The following is a 24988-nucleotide window of genomic DNA, read 5'->3' on the forward strand; positions in this document are numbered from 1 at the left end:
TATCTTTTCCTTTGAAAAAAATCTATTTTTTAAGGACTTGTGGCTGATATACAGTTTTTTCCTGAAAACTCTTATTTATAGCCTGTATATTAATTTTCTAATTGTGTATAATTACTTTGTTACTTATTAAAAATTAACTCACAAAAACTAAAATATAGCATACCTGGAGGTGGAATTTCTAGATCAGTTGTCTGTTGGACATTAGTACGACCCGGTCTAGGATCAAAAGCAGGAACCAAAGCAGAAAACTGCCGCTTCAGCACATAATCATCATCCCATGTCCTCCGGCGTCCTCCTTTAGTTTCATACTCTTCTTCTTCCTATAAAAATAAAATTTCTGCCTGGTCAGTATGGCTCAGTGGTTGAACATCAGCCCATGAACCAGAACAGGAGGTCACGGTTTGATTCTCAAACAGGGCACTTTTCTAGGTTGCAGGCTCGATACCCAGTAAGGGGCATGCAGGAGGCAGCCAATTGATGTTTCTCTCTCATCAATGTTTCTATCACTCTATTCCTCTCCCTTCCACTCTCTAGAAAATCAATAAAAATGTATTTTAAAAAATAAATAAACAAAAATAAAATTCACAAATATTATAAAACTTCAGTATTGCGAAAGTGATGTGCTATCTATAAAGTAAGGTATATGGCCCTAGCTGGTTTGGCTCTGCAGATAGAGTGTTGGCCTGAGGACTGAAGGGTCCCCAGTTCGATTCCAGGCAAGGGCACACGTCCGGGTTACAGGCTCGATCCCCAGTAGGAGGCATGCAGGAAGCAGCCGATCAATGATTCTCTCTCATCAATGATGTTTCTATCTCTCTCTCCCTCTCCCTTCCTCTCTGAAATCAATTAAATTAAAAATAAAATAAGGTATATGTTTAAGTTCTTTTCTATAGCTATTACACTCCTTAGTTAGCCATATTTCTTAAGCACAAAATGAGCCTACACAGACATATATAGGTAGTACATACAGTTCTTAACAATTTAAGTTTATCAAAAGTAAGTTGCATTAGTGGTGGTTACAGAAATCTACATGAGATAAAATGACAATGAACCATATACACACATTGCACCAATGTCAATTTCTTGGTTTTCAAGTTGTACTCTAATTGTGATCATTGGAAGAAATTGGGTAAAGTGCACATAACACCTCTCTAAACTATCTGTGCATCTTCCAATGAACCTATATTTATTTTTAAATAGGTGCTTTATTAAAAAAAGTAAATTGTATTACATATTGAATTAGGTAAAAAAATACTATAATGCTTGGGAGTTGCTTTAAATTATTATGGGGCAAATCAAACATTTTGACAAAGCATTGATAACTGTTTAAGTCAAATGATGGGTCTTTGGGGCATCATCATACTATTCGATTTCCTGCATATTTTAAATTTTTCATAATAAAAGTTATTTAACACTGTCTCTTCTCCTTCACTTTTAGTATCAACAAAAGAGAGATCAATGAACTGTAAATGTTGTAAATGTCTGTTGTAATAATTTTAATAATTATGTATGTAGTTGCACACACACATAGCCCCTTATATTTTGAACACATAATTGAAATTAACTTTTATAAACAAATCAAACTGACATTTGACAGCTCTAGAGCCAGAATGTCTGGGTTTTCATCCTGGATCCAACACTTCTATGTGTGACCTTTAAAATCATCCTCTGAAGATTAGGACTAAAAGTAACTGTCAAAGGGTTGTTGAAAGGACTGAAAATGTCTAGCACTCAATTAATAATCGGTAAATGTTAGTTAACAGACTAATAGTACTACCTCTACTACTACTATGAAAACTAAGTCTTAATAGTTATTAACTATTTTAGTGTATTTTAGTATATGTTTAGTATATGTTTAAATAAAGGAGAAGGGGAAGAGAGTTTCAGGTAACAAGCCCCTATATGCATTATATCAGAGCAATGTGGACTCTATTTGGAACTTTATTGTTGAAAGTATTACATAGGTCCTCCTTTCCCCCCCCACCCCCCCCCCCCCATTAACCTCTTTTAGCCCTCTCCCATCCTCCCCCGGGAAGTTTCTTTTTGTTAATTCCATTTTTTAACTCTCTCCTTTCCCTGTATATTTTTCTAGACATTTTGGTTGATCCTTTACTGTGAAAGGGGAAAAAAATACATCGTGGGGATGATAAACATGAAGATATTACCTGCTCCCCAATAGGTCGGCTCCCACCTCCAGCAGGAACCTGTGGTAGCTGTGAAGTGACAGCATGGTGCGTTACATCAGAGCGAGAGCCGGCTCGTCGCTGCAGGGATGGACGTCTCAGAATCTGATTTTTAAAAATATGTAGAGACATCTAATTATTTGATCCATATATATCCTTTTTCAGCCTTGACTTGAAACTATCAACCCATATTACCAAAACTGTCATTTAAAACTTCATATTCACTAGCCATCTTCATAAAAGTTATAAAATGAATGTTTTAAATTCATCATGCATCATATATTAACGCCACAAGAAATATGCTGGCATACTGTTTCCCAAGCAACATATACTAAAAGCATTTGAGTTCTTCACCCCATTAAAACTCAACTTATACCCTGGCCAGTGTTGTGTTGTGGTTAGAGCATCGTCCCATGCACCAAAGGGTCTCAGGTTCAAATTCCAGGTCAGAGCATATACCTGGGTTGCAGGTTTGCTACCTGGCCCCGCTGGGATGCATCTGGGAGGCAACCAATCGATGTATCTCTCATATCGATGTGTCTCTCTCTCTCTCTCGCTCTCCCTCCTCCCCACCTTTTCTCCCTTACACTCTCTCTAAAAATCAATGGAAAAAATATCTTTGGGTGAAGAGTAACCAAAAACACAACAAAAAACCCTAAACACCGCAACTTATGAAGCTTTTCAAAATTTAGTAACATTTCATTTAAAAAAAATAAAAATATATACATTTAAATAGAGTATTTTCAGTCAAGAGTTCAATTCAAAGACTATCACTGTGGTTAAACACTGGGATTCTGGATCATACTGCAATGGAAAGTCACAGCTAAACTGGCAACACTTTTTCCACTTAACTCTTATTAATTAGGGTAAATTATTTCTTCTATGCCTGTACTTCATAGCTCTGTATAAGGACTGATGAGAACAGATACTGCTTTCAAAACAGTAGACCCTGGGGTGAGGGTAGGGAGTAAGAGATCAACCAAAGGACTTGTATGCATGCATAAAGGCATGGCTAATGTACACAGATACTAGGGGGGTGAGGACATGTGCTGGGGGGTGGGAGTGGACGGAAAGAGGTCAATGGGGGGGAAAAAAGAGACATATGGAATACTTTAAACAATAAAGAATTTAAAAAAACAAAAAACAGTAGACACTAAAAAATTCTATGTATAAATATTGCAGATGAACCATGAAAATTGTATTCTTTAGGATTAGTGTTTTAAATCTGTTAAAATATGTGATATTGTAGTATTTTTCAAATATAAAAAAAAACTTGTTTAGATACACGAATATTTGTCATTGTGTTACAACTGCCTTTTAGAAGAGAATCATAAATGCTCTTATTAACAGCACTTTTCATAATTAACCACATTTTTCGTACTGGTACCATGTTTCCTTGCTTCAAAGTTTAACCAGGACTTTGCTTTTCCTCTATTCGTTTCAAATATTAATATTTTATCTTAGTTAAGAGAATAGGGGACTCTCTCTACCATAACCTCCTCGTATTCCTGGTCCTCCTGATTGTCATCTTCATTTTCATCATCTTCCTCATCTGGCTCAGGCAAGTCCTCATCATCATCTAGCTCAGCTAACAGGGTACTGGCACGGCAGCTATCAAGAAAATCTAGAAAACAAAACCAAGAACCTTACTCTCAACACAATTAACAAAGCCTAACAAAAAATCAACATGGGATAAAGAATGATCATAAACTAAATCCAAATCTACAAAACCATAATATAAAAGGTCAACAATATGGACTATGATAAAATATAACAACAATCATATTATCAATCTCTGCATAAGTCACAGTTAGCATAACATGTCAACAAATATCTACAGAGTACCTACAATGGGTCAAGAATTGTGTTAAGCACGAGATATATATAGTTATGAGCCACATAGTTAGATTCAATATTTTCTGATGACAGATTATTTTTATTTTGTCTATACTAATGATAGAGTTTTTCATACAGTACGCGAATAATGTTTTTTGGTGGTTGGGACTGGGGTGGGTGGTTTTTATGGCTTTAGTCATTGAAAAAGTTGTAATGAGTTTTATTTGGAGCTTTTTAAAAAAATACACATAAAGATGTTCATGCCTTCATTTCTAGTTGTAAATGTACTGGGCCATCCCAAAGATATTTCCAGATGCTAGACTTTGGAAGGAACATAGCCTGTTCACTTACATGCTCATGTTGTCGCTTACACGTGTATACTCTTTCTCTCTGTGACACACACACACACACACACACACACACACACACACACACATATATATATATATATATATATATATATATATATATATATATATATATATATATATATAAATAAATAAAACTTCTATAGCTATAGAGTCAAGTGCTGCATAATGTTTTGGTCAACAACAGACCACATATTCAACGGTGGTTCCATTAAGATTATAATGGAGCCCAGACACTGTGGCTGAATGGTTGAGCGTTGACCTATGAACCAGGAAGTCATGGTTTGATTCCTGGTCAGGGCACATGCCCAGGTTGCAGGCTCGATCTCCAGTGTAAGGCTTGCAGGAGGTAGCCGATCAACGACTCTCTCTCATCATTGATATTTCTGTCTCTCCCTCTCCATTCCTCTCTGAAATCAATAAAAATATATATATTTTTAAAAGATTATAATAGAACTGAAATATGCCTATCTCAACTGCCATGTCATAGCACAATGCAGTACTCATGTGTTTGTGGTGATGCTGGTATAAACAAGTCTACTGCATTGCCAATAAATAACACATACAATTAGGGATAGTACATAATGCTTCATAATGAAAATAAATGAGTATGTTACTGGTTTATGTATATGCTCACCATATGCTTTTTATTATTATTGTAGAGTGTACTCTTTCTACTTAAAAAAAAAGTTTGCAGTAAAATGCTGTGCCATGTTACACAAGCAGCAGCCTCATACATCTCATGTTTAACACATCTCTTGATTGATCATTTTCTCTTGTGCTTGATTTAACTTGTGTTTCATGAATTCAGTATAACCTACGTGTACAGTGTTTATAAAGTATACAATAGCATAAATAATGTCATAGGCCTTTATATTCATGCATTCACTCACCATTCACTCAATGACTTAGCCAGAACAATTTCTAGTCCTGCAAGTTCCATTCAAGTGCCCAATGCAAGTGTACCATTTTAAAAATAATTTGTACCATATTTTTACTATACATTTACATGTTTAGATACACAAATATTTGTCACTGTGTTACAACTGCCTACAGTATTCAGTACAGTAACATCTGTACAGGTTTGTAACCTGGAGCAATAGGTTATACCATACAGCCTAGGGTATTTAGGAGGCTACAGACCAGCCGTGGGCAAAATACGGCCCGTGGGCCGGATCCGGCCCGTTTGAAATGAATAAAACTAAAAAAAAAAAGACCGTACCCTTTTATGTAATGATGTTTACTTTGAATTTATATTAGTTCACACAAACACTCCATCCACGCTTTTGTTCCGGCCCTCCGGTCCAGTTTAAGAACCCATTGTGGCCCTTGAGTCAAAAAGTTTGCCCACCCCTGCTATAGACCAGTGATGGCGAACCTTTTGAGCTCGGCGTGTCAGCATTTTGAAAAACCCTAACTTAACTCTGCTGCCATGTCACATATAGAAATTTTTTGATATCTGCAACCATAGTAAAACAAAGATTTATATTTTTGGTATTTATTTTATATATTTAAATGCCATTTAACAAAGAAAAATCAACCAAAAAAACGAGTTCGCGTGTCACCCTCTGACACACGTGTCATAGGTTCGCCATCACTGCTATAGACCATCTAATTTTGTGTAAGTACACTCTGTCATGATTGTACAAGGATGAAATTGCTTAATAATGCATTTCTCAGAATGTATCCCAGTTAAGTAGTACATGACTACTGTTGTAAACAGAACAGACAAGATTTGAGCCCCCTGGAACGACAGGGGAGACAGACATTTAAAAAGTATACAAATGAATATATTAATATGAACTATAAAAGATCTTATGAGGGAAAAGAACAAGATAAGTCAATCAGAGAGATCTTAGCTATGTGACCTGGCAAGTTACTTAATGATAATTACTACTTAAGAATTATACACTATAGCCCGAAAGAACACACAGAAGAGAATTTATAATTTAGTAGATACGTACATCTGCAGACGTCTGAACCAAATATATTTTAAGCCTAATAATTACATAAAACTAAAAATTCAATGCCTTTCACTGAATGACTAGAAGAGGCCTGATACTATATTCAACTACTTTCTAAGATACACAGTTTTTAGCACTTTAATATTCTGAAATCAGAATGTATGTTACAAGCAATGGCAAGTCACAGCTAAACTGGCAACACTTTTTCCCTTAGTGACATAAAATAATGGTGTCTCTTACAACAATGGCATCTTAAATTCGATGAAATATATTACCCCTAACACATATTTTACCCCTACAATTTAGGCAGTGCTTCTCATAAACATGATGAGGTAGCAGTCTACATAATTACATAATAAATCATTTCCACTTTTGGTTCATTTGTAAAGGAAAATCATCTAACTTTATATATTACAATTCACTGAAGTCAGATTTTTTTTAACTCATCTACCCTTTTTTATCAGAGTATAAGAATGTTTTAGCCGAAGCCAGTTTGGCTCAGTGGATAGAGCGTCGGCCTGTGGACTGGGGGGTCCTAGGTTCGATTCCGGTCAAGGGCATGTACCTGGGTTGCGGGCACATCCCCAGTGGGAGATGTGCAGGAGGCGGCTGATTGATGTTTCTCCCCGATCGATGTTTCTAACTCTCTGTCTCTCTCCCTTCCTCTCTGTAAAAAATCAATAAAATATATTAAAAAAAAAAAAAAAAAGAATGTTTTAAAAAGCTCCATAAATTTCATAGGTTTGACCATCACAGTCAAATTATGGTCCTCAAAGTGTAAAAAGTAAACATTTGTATATACAGAAATTATTTCATAAGACAGATATTACTATGAGCCTTCATAGCAGCACTTTTATAGTCCTCTAGTTTTAGGAATATAGAAAAGGAAATTTTAATCTTCTAACCAATTTTAAAAGGCAATAAGGAGCCCTAACTCTTTAATATTCTCTCCCATTAGCATACCCACAACCTTCTTAACCTTCAAATAATAATGAATTAAAGGCTGACTTTAACACATTAAGAAATAGTAGGAAGGGGGAGAGGGCCTCTGTGAGAAAAACTGAAGTGGAAAATAGTTTTTCAATAAATTTACAATACTTGAAATAATAATAATCATCTTCATTTGCTACCTACACATTTAAAAGATAAAGTAAAAAAGAGAAATGTAATGTTTTTCTTAAAACCATACATCAGAACCAATTCTTAGCTTGGAATAGGAGAGGCCACATTTTCAGAAAGAAAGAAAAGATTATAATGAGATACATAAAATAGTACTTAAAATATTATCTTTATATACATTTTTTGTATTTGAAATTAATAACAGTAATTTTTTAAACATACTTTTTTACTGATTTCAGAGAAGGAGAGGAAGAGAAATAGAAACATTAATGATGAGAAAGAATCATTGATCAGCTGCCTTCTGCATGCCCCACACTGGGGAGCAAGCCAGGAACCTAACCAGGAATTGAATCACGATCTTTTAATTCAGAGGGCAACTCTCAACCACTGAGCAACACTGGCTGGTTAACAAGAGTAATTTTTTAAAAACAGGCATGCCCTGTTTGGTGTGGCTCAGTTGGCTGGAGCATCATCATGTACACCCAAAGGTGATGGGTCTGATTCCCAGTTAGGACACATACCCAGACTGCAGATTCCATCCTCAATAGGGGAATGTACAGAAAGCAACCAATTAATTATTTCTCTCTCACATTTATGTTTCTCTCTCTCCCTCTCCCTCTCCTTCTCCCTCTCTCTCCCCGTCTCTGTCTCTCTCACCCTGTCTCTGTCTCTCTCTTCCCGTACCCTCTCCCTTCCACACTTTCTCTAAAAATGAATGGAAAAAATATTCTCACTCCTCAAGCAAGGATTAAAAAAATAATGTCTGTCCAGTGTTGTTCAAGGGTTGAGCACTGACCCCTGAAACAGGAGGTCATGGATCAAGTCAGGGCTGCGGGCTCCATCTCCAGTGAGGGATGTGCAGGAGGCAGTCCACTGATGATTCTCTCTCATCATTAATGTTTCTGTCTCTCTCTCCCACACCCAGTAATCCATTTTTTTAAAAAAATAATAACAACAGTAAAATAAGAAAAAGAACAGGCAATGTGATCAAGGATCTGTGTAAAGGGTATTCCAAAACAATGATGGGAGTGCAATTCAGCAATTACTCTGTTAGGAATTTACCCTAAGGAAATACACAATAATATGGTTCAAAAATGCTCATTCATAACCATGTTTATGTTAATAAAAACTGTAACTTAGCCCTAGCTAGTTTGGCTCAGTGGATAGAGCATCGGCCTATGGACTGAAAGGTCCCAGGTCTGATTGAGGTCAAGGGCACATGCCCAGGTAGTGGGCTCGATCCCCTGTGGGGGGCATGCAGGACTCAGCCAGTCAATGATTCTCTCTCATCATTGATGTTTTCATCTCTCTCTCCCTCTCGCTTCCTCTCTGAAACCAATAAAAATATATTAAAAAAAACAAAAACCAAAAACTGTAACTTAAATAACCAAAATGGAGAACTTATTAAACAATGATCATATAGTCAAATAGTGGCATATTTGGCAGCCATTTCAAATAGTAGAAACCCACAGAACAATGTGAAAATGTTTCACAATGTATTGAGAGAAACGAGCTCTCTGGAAAGGACATAATCCCTTTTTGTTTAAAAAGAGAGAACATACACCTCAAATGGTATCTATATATATAAAAGCCTAAGTGACCGCTTGACTGTTCGCTATGATGCGCACTTACCACCAGGGGGCAGATGCTCAATGCAGGAGCTGCCTCTTGGTGGTCAGTCTGCTCCCACAGTGGGAGCGTTGCTCAGCTGACCAGGATTACTGGGGCAGGGATGAGCAGGAGCGGCTCCTCCCTGGATCCCTGCAGGTCATGCCAAGGGACCTCACCGGTGCACAAATTCGTGCACTGGACCTCTAGTGTATCAAATAACAGTGATTGTTTCCAGAAGGTAGGGACTAGATGATTTTTATTTTCATCTATATTTACTTTCTATAAAATGTCTTAATTTTCTATTAAAATAAGATTAGAAATGTATTTTAATTGAATCAAGTAGTTTTATCGCTGACTACAGTATTGAAGCCATGATGATGCAAGTATAAAACTTTCTTAGAAAAATTAATTTGAAAAATTCAAATGTAACCTATTTAAGGTATCATTTCCAAAAGATCTTGATAATAGCTGTGATACTATTATTTACTAGAGGCCTGATGCACGATATTCATGCATGGGTAGGGTCCATAGGCCTGGCCAGCGATCAGGGCCGATTTATGAGGCAACTACTACAGCCGGTCGCTTTCTGCAGAGTAGGGGCGGGGGGGGGAGAAGCGCCAGCCCACTCACTGGCTGGCCCTGCCCCCTGCTCACCCGGCCACTGCCAGTTGCTTCACTCTGTGGGGTGACTGGTGGGGCGATCAGGAGGGCCCCCCGCTGGCACCCACCTTGGCTGGCCTGGGGCCTGAGGGCAACTCCTGTGTTGAGTGTCTGCCCCCTGGTGGTCAGTGCGCATCATAGTGACCGGTCGTTCCACCGTTTGGTTGATTTCCATATTAGGCTTTTATTATATAGGACAATAAGAAATATATATTTGGTCTTCGCCTCTGTTCCAAGAACTGATCTCCTAAAACCTTTGGAATTTGCTATATAATAACAATAAAGGTGCCTTTTGTTTTTCATAACCAGAGTTGTTTTTATGAGGAGACTTTTGGAAAGCCCCTACGTAATCTAACGATGGGGGTTGGTTATGAATGGAACTAACCATAATTAGAAGAACTTCCACTTCACCCTCCAGACCTCTGGGGAGAGAAGAGGACCCAGAGACTGAGTTCAATCACCAATGGCTAATAATTTAATCACACCTAATTCATTAAGCAAGCCTCCAATACAACCCAAATGATGAGTTTGGAGAGCTTCCAGAATAGGGAAGAAAACATAACCAGGAGACTCCAGTAGGGTCCCCACACACAAGGGGTGTCTGTGCTTGGGACAGACCCTTTCAGACCTCGCCCTAAGGATCAATTCTATTTCTGGAATTATATCCTTTTTATAATAAACTGGTAATCTAAATAAAATATTTTCTTGAGTCCTGTGAGCCACTCTAGCAAATGAATCCAATCTGAGGAGAGGGTCATGACCTCCAACTTATAGCCAGTCTGTCTGAGACAGAGATGACAACCCGGACTTACAATTAGCTTCTGAAGGAAAGGGGAAAGGGAGTGTAGTGGGGGGGTGTGTTGTAGAACTGAGCTTTGAACCTGTGGGATCTGTAACTATCTCAGAGTAGAGAGTGTCAGAATTGAGTTGACTTATAGGACAGCCTAGCTGGTGGTGTCAGAGAACTGCTTGGTGTGGAAAAACTTCACACACGTTTGGTAGTTAGACATGTCAGAAGTGAAGTATTCTGTATTGAGTAGAGAAGACACACAGAAGTTTTTTTCCTCTTACATTACAGTGTACAGGATTATCACTTTACAAAGTTTATTGATCTATTACACTTCTATTCTCTGATAAAGGTGTCAAATATCTTATGATTTGTCATTAGTGACAAAACGCAAAAAAAGGATAACACAAAAATTCTTAGATGTCTTTTTATAATCTGATAACTTAACACATTGCGTACCGCATAGAAATCTCTAAGACATACGCCAGGGACCGCACGTTTTTGGGCAAACTGCACATTATTTAAATCATCACAATGCACTTTAGGTGTTGTTTTTCAATAATTGTAACATTTTTATTTACAAAAACAATTAAACAATTAAAGTTCCTAGTACTTTTTTAACGTATGGTACTGCGTAAAACATTTTCCTCTATGAAGAGGGACCAAACAACATTTACATAAGTATCTAGATTTGCTCCTTTTTCCATGGGCGTGAAAAACGAGAACACTCGTGAGCAGTCCTTAACAGATGGCGCGCGAAACATGAGAAAACTCCTGAGCGGTACGAAATGTGTTAATAGTCCCTCATATTATGTAACTTTTTTCATCTTATTTGTTAGGAGAATAATTCTTTCCTAATTAAAAGTTAAAATCACAGCAGAAAAACATAATAAAAGCATCTCTATACAAATATCTAAATATTTTAAACTATAACTTACCATATAAGGAATACTCTGCTTCCTGACCTGTGTCACTCTCACTGGAGGTTGATGTGAGGCTGGTGGTTAAAGTATTACTTAATGACTGCCCAACTGATAAAACTGTTGTTGCTGTAGCTACATTGCTGCTGCTCGTAACACTGGATGTTGACATAGTCACTGTTGATGTAGTACCAGGTGTGGTCAAATTAGGAAAACTCTGAGCACCCATAAGAGGAGAAGCTAAAGATAAAAATGAAGCAAATCAGTACAAATAGGTAGAATATTATAAATCTTAGAATAACTAGGTTGCATATTTAGAAAAAAGAATGAGGTCATGAAACATTAAATTATTAAATGGCTGAAAAGCAACTTTGGGAACCCAACTGAAATCCAACTAAAAGTTCTTATTTTTATAGCACTATTACTTTTCAAAAAAATTAAGTCTAGCTTTTTACAAAAGGTGAAATAAGCAATGGAATAATTCCCAATAATATTGTCCAAAGGAACTACTTTGACTCGTTAGTAGTTTAAATTAGAATCAAATAACTTTCAGCAGTTAATAACAATTTAGGACCAGTGTGATTCTCTGATTTCAATTGACTATGATGGTATTTAATAGTCATCTATTTTCTCATGCAACTGTACTTAATGATTTATCATAGACGTGAAAAACAGAAGTGTGTTATTGTTTTATCCTTTCAGAATAAGAGGTTATCACACCTGATCTAAATTCTTTAAATATGATTCTACAGAACTTCATATTCCTGAAGTGCTAAATTTGATGGAGTTGTATCTAACATGGTTAATGTTCTAGTTCAAGACTGAAGCCAGAACCCACAGAACAAGAAACTCTACTTTGCATCCCTCAGAGTGGAAAAGGCATTGGTTTCCATAAGGAAAAGCTCACTTACTTGCTGTGCTCATCACATTCCTCCCCAAAGTATTAGTGTTGTTATCACTGCTGCTTCGGCTTAGATTCATGTTGTTCGTGGCATTAGTCCGTGCTATGTTTGCCACTCTCCTTACAAAACTCTCCAAGCTAGATGTTTCTCTTGAGGACAGGTTAGGTACACTTGCACTAGAGCTCATAGGGGCCCCAGCAGCCAACAAAGAACTCACTGACAGTCTGTTACTTGCTGAGGAGCTAAGGGGTCGTTGTGAAGCTGCTTCTTTATTAGTTAACTCAGATACTGAACTAACATCAGGAGAACTGACACTAACAATTCCCATGGATATTGCACTAGATTCCCCAGGAGTACGAACAGAACTATCAGGGCCTAACTTTCTTTCAGCATTTTCACTTCCCGTTTCCGCTGTTAAGGTACTGGTGCTGGCACTGGATGATGACCCTACTTCTGTTTGAGGGATGTTTTCAGCAGATGAAAGAACAACAATTGGTTCATGGACATCAGCTCCTGAAACTATACTGTGTTCCATTACAATTTCTGATCTCCGTTCCGTTTTGGTCGAACCCAAGCTGATGTCGCTGCTACTGGCCACGCTACACACAGAACTGCTGCTTCCTTTTCTACTTGAGGAGCCTGCAGCAGCAGATGTCTTGTCTGGACAGTTGTTTTTCACCAAGCTGCTCCATGATTGCGTTGTGCCTGAAACAGTGGATGAAACAGGTTTGGGTGATGCCACTGTATCAGGGTCGTACCCTGGTGCAAGCTTGAGGTCAAATTTTCCTTCTGCGCCCATACGGTAAGAGTTTGAGCCACCAGCATCCCAGGTGACATCAATCCAGCCTGGAAAGGGACAGGAGTTTGTGAGACCCAGCAGAAAGCAGATAGGAGCGTGTCAGACAGTAGCTCCACAATATGGGATCAGCTTTTCATCAGTGTTGTCTGAATTTCTATAGTCATTTAAGGTCTGCCAACTAAAATTAAATTCTTCCTTTTATTTCTATTACTTCTGAACTGTTCGCTTTGGTGATATTTAAAAACAATGTAAGGGTCATGTATATGTCTACTGGGGTATCTTTTAAGAGGAAGAACTGTTAAAAATTGTTTTAAAAAATGAATACAAATGGTAAAATACTGCAATTTCAGCAATATAGATGAAATCTAAGTAAAAAGTTTTTTAGTTGCTAAATATGATTATGTGGTCAAATGTTCTTTACAGAAAAAATTGCTGGTTTACCATTAAATTCTGAGTTTGGGCTAAATCCTATAATTGAAGGACAAAATATTCATGTATCACTGTAGGGATTTTAGGTCACTAGCTCAAATAACACTAAGTTAGCATTTCGGTTGTGTTCTCAAAGTTCAGTGGTTACTTGGTTCTCTGATGATTAAGTTTAATATATCTGAATAAGCACAGAAAAATCCTAAAAACAAAAATTTTAAAGTATACTAAGCCCTTTTACTAAAACTAATAACTAAAGCTATATACTAAAGCTAACAACATGTGAAGAACTAATGAGCAAAATGACATTTAATCTATATTTATTTGTATTTGGAAAATTATACGTATTATTTTTTTAAAAAAATTAACTCCCCAAAACAATAAAGTGCCTATTTTAAAGGAAACTATTAGAAATTTTACAATCTTATTTTAGTGTTATAAACAAACTACATTTCACGGAAGAACACATAAAAATGTTTATTTTTAAATATAACAAGTCCTTCGGCCATACACATACCCACATGCATGCACGCATGCATACACATGTATACGTGTACACACACACACACACCACACATACACACACACAGTTAATTTATGTGTATGATGAGGTTCAGAGGGGTATAAGCAATATTGAATTACCTGTGGGGATTCTCTGCATATGTGTTCTTTGAAAGGAAAACTGCCCCAAATCTACATAATCTAGTTTACATGAGATTTCAATTGCCTCAATTTATTCTTTATGCTGAAATAACCTCTGAAGACCAACAATTAACTATCTCTTCTGCAACATGGAAAAGTATAAGAAAAGTAAAGGTGCAAAAACATATCCCAGCCCCAAATAAAAATAACATTTGCATTGCATTAATTGATTCAAATATACACTGATAATTTATTTCACAGCACTTATAAAAATTTGTAATTATGTTTATCTGTTTCACTCAGAAGCAGGGGAACATACTTTGACCACTGTATACCTGAATTCTAACAAAGTACCTTTACAGTGTAGGCATTCATAATTGTAGAATAAATAAAAATTATTATATATGCATTGGTTGGATATCCCTATCAACACATAGATTCTTTAGGGGGGAAAAAAGATTTAATTGATATAATGTAGAAAAATAATTTTAAAATGTAAACTATTCATATTAGTCTGAGAATGTGTTTAAATTCATGTCTAAGGGGGACTAAGAAAGGGTACATATGTTCTATCCATAAGTATATAGGAACACAACTCTAAACTCCTATGCCCCCAAACTAAATAAAAACATAGTGTTAGTAATAACTAGCCATTATTAGAAATGGTTGACTTAAGTATTTGAAAGCTAAGAACTCCCTCTGACATAAAGGTTTTAAAGTAAACTAACAGAAATTGTCATCCTGGTGAGCCCAAACTCTGAATCTCTACATATGTCAGATAAAAAATAAGCCTCTCTTATATGCTAAATTCTCAAGTTATAAGGTTTCAATTTTCCTATGCAGCTGCTCCAGTTAATTCTAGCTCAAGAAAAATTAGCTGCATTCACATATACCCTAAACTAGCCCACACACTTAAAAGCCAAAACAAACAATTTAGGAGAAACAGAATATTAAAAAGAAAGAAAAAAAAAAAGAAACAGAATATTAACTAAGTGTACTCAAAATACCAACAAACATATTTGAAATTTCTGAGTTGAATGGTACTATTGTCATCTCAACTATTACTGGTTTTTATGACTTTCAGCAATTATGTAAATGCTCACTTACTGTTAACCTGCTACGATAACAATGCTTTGCAATTAGGATATGACACTAGAGAAATGCATTTCGTAGTATATAATTCAAGGAACAGAATCTTAAAAGCAATAAAATCAAAGAGTTTATCTAAGTAAATTAAAGCCTTTATCATACAGAACATGAATATATTCAGATATTAAATGTTGCCCTAACTGGTTTGGCTCAGTGGATAGAGCGTCAGCCTGCGGACTGAAGGGTCCCAGGTTCGATTCCGGTCAAGGGCATGTACCTTGGTTGCGAGCACATCCCCAGTGGAGGGTGTGCAGGAGGCAGCTGATCAATGTCTCTCTCTCATCAATGTTTCTAGCTCTCTATCCCTCTACCTTCCTCTCTGTAAGGAGGTAGGGGGGTAAGAGATCAACTAAAGGACTTGTATGCATGCATATAAGCATAACCAATGGACATAAGACACTGGGGGATAGGGGAGGCTAGGGGACTGTCTAGGGCGGGGGGATAAAATGGACACATATGTAATACCCTTTGTAATACTTTAAGCAATAAAAAAAAAAAAAAATAATAATAATAAATAAATAAATATATTAAAAAAAATGTTTGTCATTTTCCTAAACACTGTCACTTTTCCTAAGAACCCACCATTGGTTAGGCAAATTATCCACTAATAAATCAACCTTCTAAGATATAAAAAAAAATTACTCATACTAGTTGAATCTGGGAATTAATAACAATTTTTTAAATGGGTATGGACTTCCCTAAGTTGGCAGGCGGACATCCCCCGAGGGGTCCCGGACTGCAAGAGGTGCAGGTCAGGCTGAGGGGCCACTCCCCGCCCCCCCAACCAGTGCACGAATTTCGTGCACCAGGCCTCTAGTATTAAGGTAAAGATCAATGAAAACTTACAAATAATAAACTTAAAAATAAAAAAGCAGAAAATGTACTGTGAGTGGATTCAACTTATACTAGCTTATTAATCACTCTGAAATTTTAGCAATAAGTTTTGAGTCAAAACGTAAGAAGATTTAAAAATTTCCCTTATTTGTAAGTAAATGATTTTTTTCATTTTTATGTGAAATCAACAGATCAGTTCTTCTACATAAAACTAGGATATTTATACAATTTATAAATTATCCCAAAATAGCAAAAGAAAAGTATTTTGTTATTTAAGTACTTAATTTCTACACTACAAATGCTAAGCACCTACTCACCATTATGCAGTTCTCCAGTGACGGTGCCCTCTCCCTGTGGGCTGCCATCCTGATCTCGCCATTTCCAATCAAGGCCTCTGATCACACGAGCCCCTGGAACCATGTATTTCAGAACCTGGGAGCGTACTAGACGCCTTTGTCTTCTAAGATTAGCTTCTGCTTCTTTAGCTGCTTTTCCTGTAAGGTAAAAATTAGAGAAATATAAACCAAATCACTTCAGATAAATATAATTATTTTAGTAAGTTAGAAAAACCCATTATCATCTCTTCACCTAGCTGATCTTCACATACTCCATTTACAGTGCCATAAAGTTCAAATCCAGACAGTGAGAGGTAGTGAGTTTGACCACTAGCATTCTTTCCCATCTGTTTAATTCTCACATGTCGCCAACCTTGTTTCTCATCCTTTGGTGGATCAAGAGGCCATGTTGCTGTTGACCTATAAACATGTTAAGGAAAAAATGGTGTAATATTTTACAACAGACAAAAAGATGTTTTAATGTGCAGAAGAATTTTTACATAACAGAGAACTATAGGAAAAACAAAGTAACTTTCATATTCAGTCAAGTTTGTTACACAAGAATAAAAAATCAAAGGGAGAAATATAGTAATCAAGAAAATAAGTTAAATATTAAATGTTTAAATGTATACTATTAATTTGACTCCTAACATTAAATGATTTATGATTAATGAAATCCAAAGAAATAAGACAAATTTTGAGTAACAAATATGCTTTTTATGATGCAAAAGACTTTTTAAATTCTTGAAACGTTTTAAATGATATATTTAAGTATTAATGTTAAACCTTGAAAATAGTATCTAGTAATCTAGTTAAGAAGCTGCTTCCATTCTACATCAAATGCAGAAAGTAATTTAATGCCATACTCTATCTAGCATTCAAAATGTGCCACAATGTACAATTAAAAGTTATTAGGACTAAAATTTTAGAAATGTAATACCAATTCTTTTAAAAAATTTATTAATTTGAGAGAAAGGGGGGAGAGGAAAGGAGAAGGACAGAAGGAGGAAAGGAGGGGGGAAGGGAGAAGAGGTAAGAGGTAGAGGGAAGGAGGGAGGGGGGAGAGAGAGAAACACTGACTTATTGTTCCACTTATTTATGCATTCATTGGTTGATTCTTTTATGTGTCCTGACTGGTGATCAAACCCAAAACCTTAGCATATCAGGATGATCTCTAATCAATTAAGAGATCCAGGCTGAGACCTGATCTTCTGTCTTTAAAAAAATAAAAAATAAAAAAGTAATAATAAAATATATATATATAATTTAGGAAGAGATACATAAAAATAATAAAAATTTAAGTCAGCCATCTATAATAATAAAAGGGTAATATGCTAATTAGACCGGACATCCTTCCGGACGAAGCCGGGGCCGGAGAAAAGCGGCCCGGTCCAGATGCCTGCCGGGAGCCCGAGCGAAGCCCGGGTCCCGGGTGCTGGAGGGAAGCCGGTGCTGGCAGCCATGGGAAGGAAGGCCTACTCTTTCATGAATTTTCATGCATTGGGCCTCTAGTTATTCAATAACCAGCAATAATTTGTTGAACATTCACAAGTATCATGTGAATATATGGAGAATTTAGTAAAAAACTAATTCCATTTTTTGTTTTTTGTTTGTGTGCTATACAGACACACACATCGTAATGATCAATTTCTTTTTAAATATATATGTTCAGTCTTCTACTAATGTTTAACTTAAAGCTTTTCACAAAGTTTTGGTAAAGTCAGCATTTCAAGTTTTAATACCTAAAATTTATCATTAATAATATACTGTTTTCAGAAAGGAAATCTTGCTTCTATTATCTCACAAAGAAGAGAGCTCTAAGAATATACAATCATAAAAATAAACATGGCTCTTTACTGAGTTTTCTAATGCACAAAGACTCCTCCACTAACCCTGGTTCATTGAGACTGCAGTCATCAACATGGGTATACAAAGAGGTCCAGTTCTGTCCATCTTTGGATACCTGGAAAACCCAATTTCTCAGTGCAGACCTTCCATATCCACGAGCATGACGAAGCGTATATGCTGATGGTATTACCCAGAGACCCAGATCTATGGCAAACCATGCATTCTTATCATCATTGCTATGACAATTTAAAGCTGAATTATCACGACTTAGTATGTCTTCTAAGCGGCCATAAGGTAGATTTCTTCCTTCTGATGAGGTTACTACTACAAGTCCATAAGCAGCTGGATTTACCCATTCATATGCAGTTCTACACAAAAGTAAGAAAATATTAGCAGTTAACACTATTAAAATATTTATTCATAGCTTTTATCATACATAAAATTATATCAACTTTTAAAATTCTACTATTAACAATTTGTTTTTCTTCATGAAAATTAATGTATCCCTAGCCAGTTACTTGTTTTTTTTGTTTAAATATATTTTTTTATTGCCAAAACCGGTTTGGCTCAGTGGATAGAGCGTCAGCCTGTGGACTGAGAGGTACCGGGTTCGATTCCTGTCTAGGGCATGTACCTGAGTTGCGGGCACATCCCCAGTGGGGGATGTGCAAGAGGCAGCTGATCGATGTTTCTCTCTCATCGATGTTTCTAACTCTCTCTATCTCTCTCCTTTCCTCTCTGTGAAAAATCAATAAAATATATTTAAAAAAAAATAAAAAAAATAAATATATTTTTATTGATTTCAGAGAGGAAGGGAAAGGGAGAGAAAGATAGAAACATCAATGATGAGAGAGAAGCATTGACTGGCTGCATCCTGCACGTCCCCTACTGGGGATCAAGCCCACAACTGGGGCATTGTGCCGTTGACCGGGATGGAACTAAGAACCCTTCAGTCCACAGGCTGGTGCTCTATCCACAGAGCCAAACCGGCTAGGGCAGCTCTAGCCAGTTTTGCTAAGGGGTCAGGGCATTGGCCCTCGGACTAAAGGGTCTCAGGTTCGATTCTGATCAAGGGCACGTACCTCAGTTGTAGGCTCAGTCCACAGACCCAGTCAGGGCGTGTGTGGGAGGCAATCAATTGATGTGTCTCTTACATCGATGTCTCTCTGTCTCTCTCTCTCTCTCTCTCTATCCCTCCCTCTCTCCCTTCCACTCTCTTTAAAAATCAATGGAAAATATATCCAAAGGTGAGGATTAACAAAAACAAAGTTAAATTAGATAGTTTTAAATTTAACCTATAAGGCAAAATTTCATTAACTATAGGATACTCAAATTTTATTCTGCTACCTAGAATGTTTTTTCCAGATGAATTAAACAGAATGACTTACTTGGCATTTGTCCCAATCCAGTAAATAATTCCATTTTCATCAAAATCATGCTGGTGCCGAAATACAAAATTTTGCCCTTCTCTTAATTTTCGAACAAAAATAAATGAAGATCGGTCAAAATCATACCACTGTTTTGCTACCTAAACCAAAGAAAATACAAAAGACATTTTAATAATATTGTAAGACACATTGCCCACTCTTATCCTATCCCATTAATGTGAGCTATTTTACTATAACAAATACTAATTAAACAATATTTGAAAAACACAGAACAGAAATGTGCAAAACCAAAGTAGCCCACTATTAATATCATAGAGTATTTCTTTAGTCCATTATTTCAATAGCTACAATAAAACAAAGTCTTGTTTATACGATACAAAAACACTTTTCTCTTACCTGGTTTTATACATTTTAATAGCTCCATAAAAGACTCAAATTAATGGAAATAATTGTCAATTTGATATACCTTTATTGATTGGCATTAAGGTTTTGTTCACTATTTTAGTATTACAAGTAACTATAATAAGCATCTTTATGAAAAAGCAATTTATAATGTATAAAGATTATTTTCTTAAATAAAGTCCTAAAAATGGAATTGCTAGATCACACTGTATTACCATAACTCTGGATGCATACTTCCCAAATTACTTTTCTAAAGGGCTAGACCACAGCAGAGAATGGTTACTTCACTATGACTTTACAAGAACCCAACATTTTTTTTTCTTTTCGTTTAGAACTCACCATTTTTAAGAGGTACTGTTCCAAAGATTCAACTGTAGCTAAGGGTTCCATCTTCAACATCCTGCCAGTCCTATCTATCAATGCAGTTTCACCAGGTGCACGTTCCAACCGAAACCTTAATCTTCTTGTAAGTATCTGCAGAGAAAGGATCACAATACTTCATGAATTACCTTGCATTTTTCTTGAAATTGTAAAAATGAAACTGTTACATGAACACAGTGATTCCAGTTTATAAAGGATCAATGTCCGTTGATAAAGGAGAATCAATGTCTGTTTTTATTAAATATATATTTTTTAAAAAAGGTCCACCGAGTAAGAGATAAAAGCTTTCAAGAAAAAAAACAAAGTTAACTACTTAAAGTTTCAACTATACATGGTATAAATAAAATTATTATAAAACACTTTAACAGAAGTATTACATCTCTAATTTATTATATTTTTCCAGTTAAGTTATGAAAAGTACTAATTAGCATATTCCTTTAAAACTAGAAATATATTAAATAATCTATAGCTAATAAACTTTTAAAAATACAAGATAGCTTCCAATCCATTTATTTCAGTAAGCAACAAGTAGGAGACTAGCAATTTGAGGTAGCTTCATTTCTGAATAAATCTATAAACACAATTAAATATTTATATGTGCATTTGGATAGCATTTTAGACTGCAAAATTACTAGAGGACATATTTCTAACCTTCCTGTCTTTGTATCTTGCACTCTCCTGAAATGAGAAATACATAATAAAAGATATTTGTGCTCCTAGGACTGTTCCAGTCTTTGAGACTAACTAGTCTCTACTTCACTCACTTATCAAAATAAAGCCATAAAAAAATTGGACTGCCCTAGCCGGTTTGGCTAGGTGCATAGAGCATCTACCTGCGGACTGGGAGGGTCCCAGGTTCAATTCTGGTCGGGGGCACATGCCCAGGTTGCGGGTTCAATCCCCAGTGTGGGGCGTGCAGGAGGCAGCCAGTCAGTGATTCTCTCTCATCACTGATGTTTCTCTCTCTCTCTCTCCTTTCCTCTCTGAAATCAGTAATACATATATATATATATATATATATATATATATATATTTTTTTTTTTTTTTTTAAATAGACCACAAAATTCCCTTGGCTCCTCTCTATGCCTGAAATGAAACAAAGTAGACCTCAATATCTTGTTTAATATACATCAATGTGGGTGCACTAACTGCACTGTAACTTCTGGAAAAACTCTCTAGTCTGGGAGTCTAGTCGCTTCGGTAACATTATTGGGTTCCTGGGGATATGGCGTTTTACCTTGAGTAGGCACTGTTTTGGCAAATACAGATTCTTGGTTACTTATTAAGGGCAATATTTAAAAGAAACTTTCCATGCAATGGAATACAGGATAGGTTGGACAAAGCAAGATTCAAGGCCAAAGGACCTGTTAGAAAATATTAAAGTAATCCATAGAAACCTGGAAAATTCTAGGTTTTATAGAAGTTTTGATGAGACTTTAAGAAGAGCTCATTTTTGTTTGGAATGATTGGTTTTAGATTCATAAATTTTTTAATAAAAGAAAAAAGCACCTTGAAAATAAATAAATAAATAAAGTAACCCATAGAAGATACAATGAAGGTATTAACAGTTAAGAATATTTGTCTGTTCATACCTATATCACAGATGCTAACAAAATAATAATTAATACAATAAATGAGAATGTCAACCAAATAACATTTAGGAAGAAACAGGCTTCTTACAAACACATAGATAATGACAGATTTCTGAAAGGATCAATAGGAATAGCTAAAGAAGGCCTTCTGGCTCTAACCAATAACATCCATAAAGCAAAAAAAAAAAAAAAAAAATGCTTAAAATGTTTTCACATTTTCTTATATGTTGACACAGAGACGAAGGAACTTGACTCATGATTCTAGAACAAAAGGACCCTTTTTCCTGTTTTTCCACAGGTGAAGTGTCTTTTTCCACTTATGACTTACCAAATATGATTTATTACTTACAATATTTTATTAAAAATCCACAGTTATTTCATTAAACAAAGTAAAACTGAAAATTCAATACATTCAAGAGTCATGAAAAATAACAACCAAATGGCATTAAGGATAAAATCTTTAATAATTAAGCAGTATCATTATTTAATACAACATGAAAGGAAATTTTTTGGTCTGTGTGTTTTTTTTAAAGACCGCTCCTAAATGCATCCAACTATAATAGCAAATGCATTTTGCATGATTACCTGGAGGTTGTATGTAGATCCTGGAGTATCATACAAATGGAGAGGTAGACGTTCAATAGATTCTAGTACAGCTATTAATTTTCGAATTAATGCAACTGCTGGTCGACTGTGAAGCAAAAATAATTGTTACGAGTTTTTATAGAATTTCATACAAAAGTTCATACAGAAACTGCAATAACCAACCCCATACAGATCCCACTTCCTAATGAGTGCAAAGTTTAATTGTGTACTACACTACATCTGAGAAAACAAAAATACTCTCATAACTCAATTTCCTTCCCTTAATAAAATATTGCATTTTACTTATAAAAGTTTAATTTATTGCATTCAAAGTAGATGTGTAATTATTATCTTTAAATTTACCCCTTGTATTATATTTGACACATAAAAGAATATATGAAACAAATATTTTTTAGAAGTGATATTTGTTGGCAAGACAACACTGTTACAATATTTCTGGAAAATAATTCGACAATATCAAGAAACTTAAAAAATCATCAAAAACAAAGACCATTTTAAAATGATACGAAAAAAATCATCTATAAACATTAACTCAGTAATATCATTTTAAATTTTTATATAATAAGATATTTCCATTGAGATAAGTATTTACTAATATCAAAATAATTTGCAATGAGCTAAAATTTTTAATATAGTAATGTTAAATTATTATACATCCATAAAATGTAATATGCACTCATTCAAAGTGATATTTCAAATTATTAAAATTAAATTTAAATTGTTTTTAAAAGTCACTCACATTCAGAAGTAAATAAGATAGTAAAAGGAACCTTCATCAACCCTTGACCCAGCTTCAACTATTAACTACTAATAACCAATTGATTTCTATCTACACCCCCATCCATTTCTCCCCTCCCCATATGTTTTGAATAGAAGCGCCAGAGAACATATAATTTTGTCTATAAACATTTTGAGTATGTATTTCTAACAAGGAAGAACTCTGAAAAAACAAAAATCATTATCACACCTAAAAAAATATGAACAATACTTATTCCCATCAAATATTTAATCAGTGTTGAAATTTCCAGTTGTAACTTAAAAGAGAATCTAAACTAAGTGATCATCTACATTCAGAGCACATATGTAATTTTCCTTTTATTCTATTAAATTAAAACATGTTTAAAAGTCTTGCATCTTATTATGCATTTACAATATAAGCTACTTCATATTGTAAACACAGCGAATATCAAAATCTTTAAAATGTGGACATTTACCTTTCATCATCTTCATTTTCACTAAAGGCTGTTTTGAAAACATTTATTCTTTCTACCAGTTGACTACAATCTTGTTTCACATCTAAATCCATGCTCTACAGAAAACAAAAATGAGAAAGTGAAAAAAAAACTTTTAAGGCTGTTACTAAAATTATTAAAAACACATGCTACAAAGATGAATATTAACATTTACAAAAAAAAGCAATATAATCTAATGAAAATCATTTTCTTTCCATCAAAATTCATTTTATTATATGACTAGTAGACCATAGCTAACAAATACATAGATTATTTTTCCTCCTTTATCAATGTTATAATGGAATAGCAATTATATTGTGAAATCAATCTGTCTCAAAGTGTAGTATACAAGATGATTTCAGATTATTTGAGATTTTGTATTTTAATAGTACTATTTTAATTATTAGAAAAAATAACTGCTTTAATAAAACAATAACTTAACAGACATTACTAAGAGACATAATGTGATATATCAATATAATTTTAATAAATGGAAATTAATGCAAATGATAAAATTAATAGAGAAAATATGAGACTGAAGTTAAAGTGAATCTTTAGAGTGTATCACCACTACAATAATTAAGATCAAGTAATTTGCCCAAGCTGGTTTGGCTCAGTGGATAGAACCTCGGCCTGCAGACTGAAGGGTCCCGGGTTCGATTTTGGTCAAGGGCACATGTCCAGGTTGTGGGTTCAATCCCCAGTAGGAGACGTGCAAAAAACAATCAATGATTCTCTCTCATCATTGATGTTTGTATCTCTCTCTCTCTTCCTTACTTTCTGAATCAATAAAAATATGTTAAAAAAAAAAAAAAAGATCAAGTAATTTAAGTGGCCAACAGAAATAAAATAGAAATTTTCACTTTTCATAGTTCTGTTAGAATTTGTTACAATAAGTATATATGATGTTTCATCAAAATAAAAGAAAATTTATCACAATCAAGAAATTAAAGGTAGAAAAAAACTGAAGAGAAATATAAGGTTATTAAGCAAATACTTATCGA

The 24988-nt window shown here is 35.2% G+C and overlaps 2 protein-coding genes across 12 annotated transcripts in view; one reads left to right on the forward strand and one right to left on the reverse strand.

The window, feature by feature from the left end:
- The window catches only part of AP4S1 (adaptor related protein complex 4 subunit sigma 1), a 78437-nt gene extending 76220 nt beyond the window's left edge, over nucleotides 1-2217 (forward strand). Inside the window, exon 7 of the mRNA XM_059710099.1 lies at nucleotides 2093-2217. The gene's annotated coding sequence lies outside the window, so the exon portion shown is untranslated. The remainder of the gene's footprint in view (nucleotides 1-2092) is intronic.
- The window catches only part of HECTD1 (HECT domain E3 ubiquitin protein ligase 1), a 92082-nt gene that overhangs the window by 15941 nt on the left and 51153 nt on the right, over nucleotides 1-24988 (reverse strand). For 5 of the 11 annotated variants that reach the window (XM_059709755.1, XM_059709811.1, XM_059709745.1 and 2 more), the window contains exons 18-29: nucleotides 23967-24061; nucleotides 22732-22837; nucleotides 20513-20647; nucleotides 19772-19911; nucleotides 18428-18751; nucleotides 16789-16955; nucleotides 16518-16694; nucleotides 12360-13196; nucleotides 11467-11688; nucleotides 3674-3807; nucleotides 2166-2288; nucleotides 164-320 (exon numbers count right to left, since the gene is read on the reverse strand). In XM_059709755.1, the coding sequence (XP_059565738.1) occupies nucleotides 164-320; nucleotides 2166-2288; nucleotides 3674-3807; nucleotides 11467-11688; nucleotides 12360-13196; nucleotides 16518-16694; nucleotides 16789-16955; nucleotides 18428-18751; nucleotides 19772-19911; nucleotides 20513-20647; nucleotides 22732-22837; nucleotides 23967-24061 (2617 nt within the window). The remainder of the gene's footprint in view (nucleotides 1-163; nucleotides 321-2165; nucleotides 2289-3673; nucleotides 3808-11466; nucleotides 11689-12359; nucleotides 13197-16517; nucleotides 16695-16788; nucleotides 16956-18427; nucleotides 18752-19771; nucleotides 19912-20512; nucleotides 20648-22731; nucleotides 22838-23966; nucleotides 24062-24988) is intronic. The other 6 variants (XM_059709801.1, XM_059709784.1, XM_059709829.1 and 3 more) reach the window with 6 other exon arrangements.

Source organism: Myotis daubentonii, chromosome 1 (genome assembly GCF_963259705.1).
Source record: "Myotis daubentonii chromosome 1, mMyoDau2.1, whole genome shotgun sequence".
Classification (NCBI taxonomy): Eukaryota; Metazoa; Chordata; class Mammalia; order Chiroptera; family Vespertilionidae; genus Myotis; species Myotis daubentonii.